Source organism: Varroa jacobsoni, unplaced genomic scaffold, assembly GCF_002532875.2.
Source record: "Varroa jacobsoni isolate VJ856 unplaced genomic scaffold, vjacob_1.0 scaffold_575, whole genome shotgun sequence".
Lineage (NCBI taxonomy): Eukaryota > Metazoa > Arthropoda > Arachnida > Mesostigmata > Varroidae > Varroa > Varroa jacobsoni.
The window spans coordinates 243,432-252,768 of NW_019213477.1; the positions used below are offsets into that span (position 1 = coordinate 243,432).

The 9,337-nt window shown below is 38.1% G+C and overlaps 1 protein-coding gene across 5 annotated transcripts in view; it reads right to left on the minus strand.

The window, feature by feature from the left end:
- LOC111261636 (proton channel OtopLc) overlaps nt 1-7,946 on the minus strand; it is a 61,439-nt gene extending 53,493 nt beyond the window's left edge. For 3 of the 5 annotated variants that reach the window (XM_022835254.2, XM_022835251.2, XM_022835249.2), the window contains exon 1: nt 6,264-7,946. In XM_022835254.2, coding sequence (XP_022690989.1) covers nt 6,264-6,721 — 458 coding nt within the window. In that variant the 5' untranslated portion in view covers nt 6,722-7,946. Of the gene's footprint in view, nt 1-1,378; nt 1,713-6,263 lie in introns of those variants that run through there. The other 2 variants (XM_022835250.2, XM_022835253.2) reach the window with 2 other exon arrangements.
- Nucleotides 7,947-9,337: the final 1,391 nt, after the last annotated feature.

The following is a 9,337-nucleotide window of genomic DNA, read 5'->3' on the forward strand; positions in this document are numbered from 1 at the left end:
ATATTTGAACTTAAGAAAAACGAATTCCTTTACAACACAACGATATAGCACGTAAGGCATATTACCCTCTTACATTTAGTAGGCTTTTGTGTTGATAGTAACTAATGTAACAAAAAGGTTCTGTTAAATAAACATGGAAGACTCGCCTATGAGTAGCATTACAGGTACCGTTTTCCTAAACGTGTGATTTGAGGAATACGCGCTAATCGCAGCCACTCGTGTAACTCTATACAGGAAACTCTCACGGGTTATTTCTTATAATGTAGCTACTTCTTTTCAATCAAAATTATGACGTCTGAGAAGGAAACAATTGCAAAACGACGAAATAGTTCCTGCTACTTGCTATAATATATTAAAGCATTTTTTAAAAAATGACTCTGATACCGTCCACTTCTTAGGACCACTTTATTCGCCTCTTTTTAAATAACTTTTTTTCCATACATGTTCATTGAGAACTTATTTATCAACAGCCTATTTTTAGTCCCTCATACGCTCTAATGAATTGTGAAGTGGATCTCTTACTGCAACCGTATACCCGTTGAAACGACAAAAAGTTAAATCACTCCTAAAAGTCTTCATTTTGAAAAGCCCGCTATACCGAAAACGCTCTCCGATAACGATTGAGCGACTAGATCGCACATTAGCGTTACGTAGTCAACCTTGATTTTAACAGCGACAGTTCGGTTCTGTTAGTCTTTGTACAATATACAACCGTTTAACGTAATTACTTCTGTACCAGAAAGAAAACACCAAAGTTGTTTTGAAAATAGATACTATCAGTTCACGCGTTCCATTTATTTGATGGTAAAAACAAAATTCTTTATGGGCGACCTATCTATAATAGGGCTGCCCCGGCGACATTTTGCGTCTGTACTAATAGACAGAACTGAGGGACCCAAAAAGTTTATCTGGCCCTCGGAGATGACGAAGAATTAACATAATTGGCTGTCACTAAAACTGACCGGACCCAAAGCCGCCCATTACCAGAAAATAATGATCTTTGCGAATGAGCTGGTCATACCCAGATGATTAATAAGATGAAGCAATGCTTGGGGGCACTGCCGAAAAAACACTTCAGGACTACCACGCTTAGGTAATCGGTACCACAGAAACGTTCAGTGCCGTCGTTCGAGGTGCTACCGTACAATATGTTACTTTTGATTTGCACAGCGGACGCTTATGGGGATTGTACCAGATCATCGATATTGTGGTCGGGTAATTGCTCGTTAGCACGGGATTCTAAATAGATGCGGAATTGGTATAAGTGAATTTGCATGAGAAACGAGACTTGATCACGTCTAATGCACGGTTGCATTATGAATTCATGCAAAATATTAGCATGCTTGAGCAAATCAGTACGCGAAAAATAGCAACTTACAAGGTGACGGTGCCCGGCATCGCCTACGCAGGCAACGGAATATGCGTTAAAGAAACTTGTCCACTGAATCCGTTGCGGCAATCAGTCAAAGCTAACAGCGTAAGGTAGGCAAAAGGCGTTTATCAGCGAAACGACTCTGCGATCTTCTTTACAGAGAAAAAGCTCAGTTGTACTAGAGACCGATGCGTTCATCAGATGCCGAACCTGAGGGCTCAGGCGACTGAGCAGCAAAGAGTAACGTAGGTCCGACAAAAGGAACGGCTGTAGCACTTAGTACTAGTAATCATCCTAGTGCCGTTGCCACTGCTGCTATCATTCCTCCGACAATGAACTGCTGCTGGTTGGGGAACAACTGCGTGTCTCCTATCAAGGAGAGGACACCACACTCAACCATGTGTCTATTGAGAATATACAGCAGCAGCAGCAGCAGCAGTAGTAATTGCTACTGCAATATGAAGGTGAAATGCAATTGTCGTCAGAATGCTCTATCGCTGAGCATAGTTTTAATCGAAAAATCTTGCACAATTACCTTACGTCTTTAGTCTTCATTGTCGTTCATGAAGATCGGCTATTATTCGATCTGTTTTGTGAAATTTAAAAGGTTTTTTTTTTTTCATTCCAGTTCGACTATTTTTCCTCCATACATCAGCACTTGTTTTCATTATTGCATTGTAAACATAGAAAGCTAAGTCTCCGCCAAAAAGGTATTCATAATTGATAGTGAAAGTCGCTGGTGAAATAGTCCGGAAGATCACACATTGCTATTCTATAGATAAACTATTACCTTATTGATACTCGAGATCACAGAACACTGGTTCTTACACTCAAGTTGCTGTGCCTCTGGTTTTTCTTTTTTTGGCTTTTTGATGGTTTGTAACGAGTGTTGCCGTGAGTAGCCAGCGTGTCTACAGGTCAAGAGAGTTTTTCTCGAAGTCTGATAGACTTCGTCGTACTTTCTCCTCCGCAGCACGACGAGCTAGAGATAAATCGAGTGGTGTAGCTGAACCTTTTGATAACCAAATAATGCCACTGTAAATTCCTCCAAGCTAGATAAAAATTTACGAAAGACATCACGTTTCGACGGGCTTAGCGTCGAGCTTAACACAGACCGTGAATCCATCATGGACTACATGAAGAGATCCAACCGAAGTAAGGAAAGCAATCGGCTTTTTTGAATGTATGAATAAGAACACATCCATATTTACTTTCAACTAAGTAACGCGTCGTCTTTTTCTGCTCATGCAGTGTTTCTACGGCATAACGTAAGATACCTACGCATTCGCAGAACGAACTACGAACATTGCAGATTTCAATCTAATAGGAGACGTTGCAGACTGCATTTGGATACATGGCAGGAAACATGAATTTGAGTTCAAGTTAAAGTTATGTACGATAGGCGCTTCATTCAAAATATGCGTCCTAGGACTGCCCTCTCTGCACAAAATGCACGTAGTATTAAGCAGCGTTATAATACAGATAGAAGCAGTAATAAGGATAACAATGACATACAATTGATCACTCAACATTGAGCAACAGGCGGATACGATCTGGGGTAATTGGCTCAAGGAGGAAGCGACGATCAGGCATAGTGAATACGAATGGAATTGTGCCTCACGTGCCACCGTGTCTGTGAGCGTATTGTCCCCGCAGCACTATATACAATTCGTATTATTCTTGTTGCGACAATGTCGTCCGTGGAGATCGGAGGTATTTCAAAACGTTTAAAATTGCCTTCTTTAATATAGATATGTGCTTAATAGCTAAGGCTATTATTTGGCGCTGACACATTGCTGATGTGGTAAAATTTTATTATAAGCACTTCTTTATGATCAACTGTCGACGTTCTTGTTAACTGCTACTTGTAATGTATTTATAAAGAGGATATGGGGGGTAGAAGAACTTCTCATAAACTTCGGCTGACTTTTTGAAAAAGGTAGGCTTCTAGAAAAAAAAATAAAAGCGGATTAGGTATACGCTGCTTTATCGATTAACTTACTTTTTGCACAGAACATGTTTTTTAAACTGCGGGTTTGCGCAAATTCCACTTTTGGCCTACTTTAGCTATTTTTTTTATCTTTTTCGAAAAATTATTTTAATTGCACCTCTTGCTATGTTATATATATATAAATCTTTGTACGTATAAAAAACTTCGTTTTTTTTTCAGCTGTTTGTATTGATTAATACTATTATTGTTGTACCTACTATTTACTGTATTCCGTATTGTGAACCGAACGCTGCAGAACATTCTAAGAAACTATCACTAGAATCTCGAGAGAGAATGCAAATTAAAAGGATCCCTAATAACGAGACATATATTACAGTCTATTATTGGTTCCTTTAGGCCGCGTTTCGTCAAACATGAATAAAATTCATTAGGATAAGATCAAGAGAGGTATCGCATCGGCCAATATTCAAAGTTCATTCATGCATCGATTCTCTTTTATTTCCCCTATTTTGTTCCTTAAGCCGATAGTTGTCGTTTCATAAATATATAAGTAAATTGTCAATACCAACTTATGTAAAGTACTTCGTACTAATTTATTGCTACAAATCATTATAACATTTCTCTCTTGATCAATATCAGACGATACTCGAGTTGAATTTCCTTTTGAGCCCATCCTAAGTGCGTTTAAAAAATACCTAAGCCGCATCAGAAGAATTAATGTGAACTTTTTGACTTTACCCGTTTCAACATCATCTGCTGCATTAGAATACTTTTCATTTTACTCGATACCTCCATAATCTAATAGGGATCAACGAGGTTTATTATTTCGATATCAGCGGCGAACATACTAAAGTTATAATTAACAAATGCACATATACATGACCGTGCAGTTATATTTGTAACATCATTAGATTTTTTTTCTATAATTGATTATTCCAGTTCTATTGACACTTATTGCATAAGTATCGCTTCCATAGTAGTTATTTATATCACTTCCGAAGTATGTACATAGATATATATATATATATATATATATATATATATACATATTACTTCCTTAAACTTGTTAATGCTCCAAACCTTGTTAAATATTTCAAGAAAATCTGTAACAAAATTTAGGAAAAAAGGAGACGTAGGTAAGGATAGTATTTTCTGTATGGAAGGTTTTAAGTAATTTCTTTTTAATTTTCCATTGTATGCATATTCTAGCTACCCTCCACATTTTCGAAAAAAACAACTAACAGACCTCTATTAACGAATTTTCAAATAGTTCGTGAATCGCACACCTAGAAAATGGCTCTCTTTGCTTTAACAGATACACATAGTACTGCTATATTTACATAGAATAATCGATTTTTTTTCAGTCATAGCAGAGTTAATCGTTTTACGCAGAAATACTGCATAAACTAATACGATATCCACAATCAGAGATTAATTAATTTTCAGTTGACTATTTGCCACTAGCATAGCTTGGCTCCTATTTTGTTCATAATTCATAAATATGCTACTTATTGGTATACGGATATTTATTTTCCTTAAGCTATACATGAAAGCCACAGATTTTTTCATTTTTTCCATAGCATACGTGTTGCTTCTATAGATAAGTTCTCGCGAACATTATCATTTCTACTTTATCGAAGAGATGGCGCCACTAGTGTATGACCAAAGTGTACTCGATCCGCATCTTTTTAATAGCGATAGATAGGCCATATTTGAGTCCGTCCCTTGAAACACTGAGTATACTAATAATCCACCAATTATGGGTCTTTTGATGCAGCACTCCTCTCAGCGTATTGTATTGGTATCTAGATTAGTCCATACGGCTCAGTTTTTTTTTGCTGGCTGGCGATTTTTTATTATTTTTTTTTGTTACATTCATTCAATTTACAATCAAACGAAACTGTAGTTTATATCAACAGAAACAGCATTCATCCTGTTGATGAACCATGTTCTAGCTGTTTTTAGATAGATCAAAATGTATTGCATTATAGTTACTATAATGATGAGAGAGATGACAAACATACGTTTCAAGTAGAAACACGTTACGTACTTTTCGAATAAGTCATTTTGGAAACGTACCCAAAACTCGTGTCAAATAAATGGCTATATAGTTCATCTTAGTTGCTATACAAGCAAGAGGGCATGCGCGTAACTTTTGTGGAAACACTTTTCTAAGATATTCACATGGTTCACACGGTTTCAAAAAGTATATGATGTCTCTAACGTTTGATGTGTTCAACGACAAAAAGAGGAGCTATCGGCAATCGCGAACCTCTTTTCAAAGAAGTAAACCTTATCTCGAAATGAATAGACTCCAACACGAACCAGTCATCTTTAACTGGCAACCAGAAAAGTGTTAGCGTTATTATACCTAAGACTCGCGCGTTAGACGCACAGCCGTCCTCTTGCGCCGTTTTTAGTTAGGAAGAGTTTGACAGGCACCTCATTGTATAGCATTGTCATGTGATTATCTATCCATCTTTAGCTCCATCAGGCACTTTGATTCCGCGATTTTATACGCATTAGTAAATTATAAAAGTTAATGCATATACAGAATAAATAATAACAAGTAAATCAAGAGCTGAGGCACATCATTGTGCCTTACACGATGCAACTATAAAAATGCCGAGTTAACAATAACTGTTTTCTTATGGGCCAAACATGTATTTTGACCGAATTAAAAAGATGATGAGGCTGCTAAGGTTTGATTTGATTCTAAAATTTGTCAGAACTTCAGTCATACTAATCTGCAAAAATGGACCGTTTAATCATGCAATACGATGTGAGTTAAAGAAACATAATTCATCAGACTGAATCCCATGAACACTTCATCGATATGGTCCAAACAATTGGATGGATTTGCTATGGAGAAGCATTGCATACGGACTGGTTTACATGTCCATTAGGACTTTACAACATAATAAATTGATCGAAACTCACCTTACACGGTCCTTTGTGAAAGGTTCACTTAGACCCTCTTCAGGATCGCTGGCTGTGCCCTCCTCCTCTAATGACGATGATCCCGCACTGCTGCCCAGCATCATTGACAAATTAGTATTCGGCTTCTCAAGGCTTACCCTGGACCGATTTTGATCATTCTTTTCTCCTGTTGGATAATCTCTGAAGTTTTTCGCAGTACCTATATAACTCTCGAGTTGTTGGACATCCACTGTGTTATTATTTTCCGCTCTAAGTGATGCACGTGACAAGGGATGGTCCTGCACCACTGGTATCATCTTGTCCATATCAGAATCGAGCTCACTATCCAAATTGAGGTAAGAAGACCCACGGGAGCTTGTGTTTACTTCTAACACCCCGGTTTGTGAATCCTGGAAGGTGAACGGCGCTGCTATAGCTGTGATAGACTTGCGAGAGAATATCTTTCTAAGGCGAGACATGTTTTCGTTTGTGTTGGTTCGTAATGGTGCGGATGGATGAGCGAAGGGTGCAAACGTGTGGAGAGCAGTAGTAAACCTCGATGATGGTAAGCGGACAACAAAACTATCTCCCTAATATCGGCGGAGCTTCCGCTGCCAGCAGTTACTACGATGAGTGGACGAGCGGACCGGCGACCTGTTCCTACAACAACAACAGCAATAGCAGCTAGAACAACGATGTTACGTACAAGACCTTCGTATTGATGCTTCGTACACTTAGCAACTCGATACAGATATATAGTAGAATCAAAAAAAGTTAATGAGTGAATAGATTGTGTCGACACGAGCATAAGAATTATAGCTGGCACCGACACTCTTTTTCCAGAAACACAGACTTTCTTGTTCCAGGAAATTTTTTTAGTAATACTGATCAACGTCGATGCGATGCTAACACATAGCCGGCAGCGTTGAACGAGAGTGTCACCTATAGCCGCTGCAGCTAGCGTAATCACAGAACTCTCGTTAAAAACACAGCACGCAAACCAACGACACCGCGCTTACAATGATATGGACGTAATGAGTAGACGCTGGAGATGGTTGTGAATCCCTACCACGCACTTCCGTATCCAAGCAAACAACGTTAACTGATCTACACGATCTGACTGATCACCAGAGGCCATCCCCACTAGAGCAGCCTGTCGTCTCGCGCCAACGGATCGATTCCACCCGTGCGTGGGTTGATCATGATCATAAGACTCAACATCTGACAAAAGAAAGCAAGCAGACAACACTCAGTGAGCGCCTCCTCGAAGTAGACGAACAAAAGACCGAGGCATACATTGAACAGCGCCCTCTTGTGGTAGGTTCGAGAAATTAAGTTTCATTACGGCTGCTACGGACATTCTGCGTGTGTGACAAAATTTCCATTATGTAAAAATGTGATCCATTTTTTGCTGTTATTATCTTTCGCCTCTAATTTAATTTTATCTGTAATTAAATTACTACAGCTCTTATAATATACACATATTCACTTCAAATTATATCATAGTTTCGAAATATGCCACTTAATCAAAGTGGCACATGTTAGCGAAGATGCACAGGCAGTACGTTTCGCAGTACTTTCGTTCACATCATGACATTCTAAGAGTTCTGTATTGGATTTTTTTTCTATTTATGATATCACTTTTTAACCGTTTAATGATTAGGAGGGAATTAATAAATTTGCTCCCTCTAGTTTTGGGAATTACTGGAAGGCATAGCTTTTTTTTTCTTTCCGAAGACGTCTAATTGATGAGGTTAGTATTAGATCTGATCGAATATAGAATGCTATTACATCAATTTTTTCAACAACATTTTGAAGGATAATCGGATTCATACGAGGAAGGAGACGCGACCGTATTTAAACGGGCGAATAGAGACGATGGTTCTTTTGTTGATAGATAACATAATATAATCCATCTATCTAAGTGAGACTATATAGTAGGCTCGGAAATTTTGAATCAATAACTGGCTAATTTTAGGCTCGTATAGCTCTTTCATCATTGAGGAAATATATACATGAGCTCATGCATATGTGGGTACTTTCATTGTATATCATTATATATATATATTATATCATCACTAGATATACATATTTGTATAGATATCGTACATATTACTTTAAGACCCCCGCTATACTCTACGAGATTTTATGCTTTTAAACTGATTATGGCAAGGACAATGCGGGTCAATCCGGCACAGAGCTTTTTTCAGTTAATGTCGCTAGTCTGCGTTTTTGACCATGATGGGAGAGTACGCTTTGATTTTATAGTCACTAAGTTATCGAATGGCGACATTATGCAAACGTATAATTCCTTAATAATTATAACCTATAATTATATGTATTCAAGGTCATGCATATTTGCATACATATAACAACAATCGGTCTAATTAGCAATAAGAGAAACATCATCGCGGGTCTCTCCCATTGGATGGAAAAATGAAAATCAAACAGAACAACTAAATAGAGAGGGAAGCTGCTTAATCAAAATAGTCAATATATAGACTGGGGCAAAAAGCAGCAAGTGATTCAAATAAACCCAAATTGTCGAAGCGTTTTCCTATATCCTTCTTCTAGCTATCTTTTTGAGGATATGTGTCATATTTTCGTTTTTAATTTATTTCTAAGGGCGAAAACTAGAATTAATAATTCATTAGTGTGTGCTCGCTCGCGTTGTGGCCTTGTCAACGTCGAACTACTACTAAATGTCGTTACTTAGACGGTGTAGTATGCTTTATGAAGAGGAACCCCTACAGCTTTTCCTATAAATGGTTGAATGGTGCTACGATGATGCCGACATTAAGCGCCTGAACGATAAACCTTGAAGCAGCGATGAAAAAACGACAGGCATGTGGCAGTATGAAGTGGTCCTTGTTTATTGTCATTTTCTGTGTCACAATAGTTACGGCCAACTGTTCGACCTTGACATAACTAGGTTAGCGGTTGCAAACACACAAAATATCTATATTTGTAACCGTAGTTATGTGTTATTTACACTATTTTGAGAAGGTCACCTCTGACTCTGGCCTTACCTTCTTGACATGGCTCGCCCATATATGAATTCGTTAAGCGACCAAAGTCGATCTCAAATTTGAAGG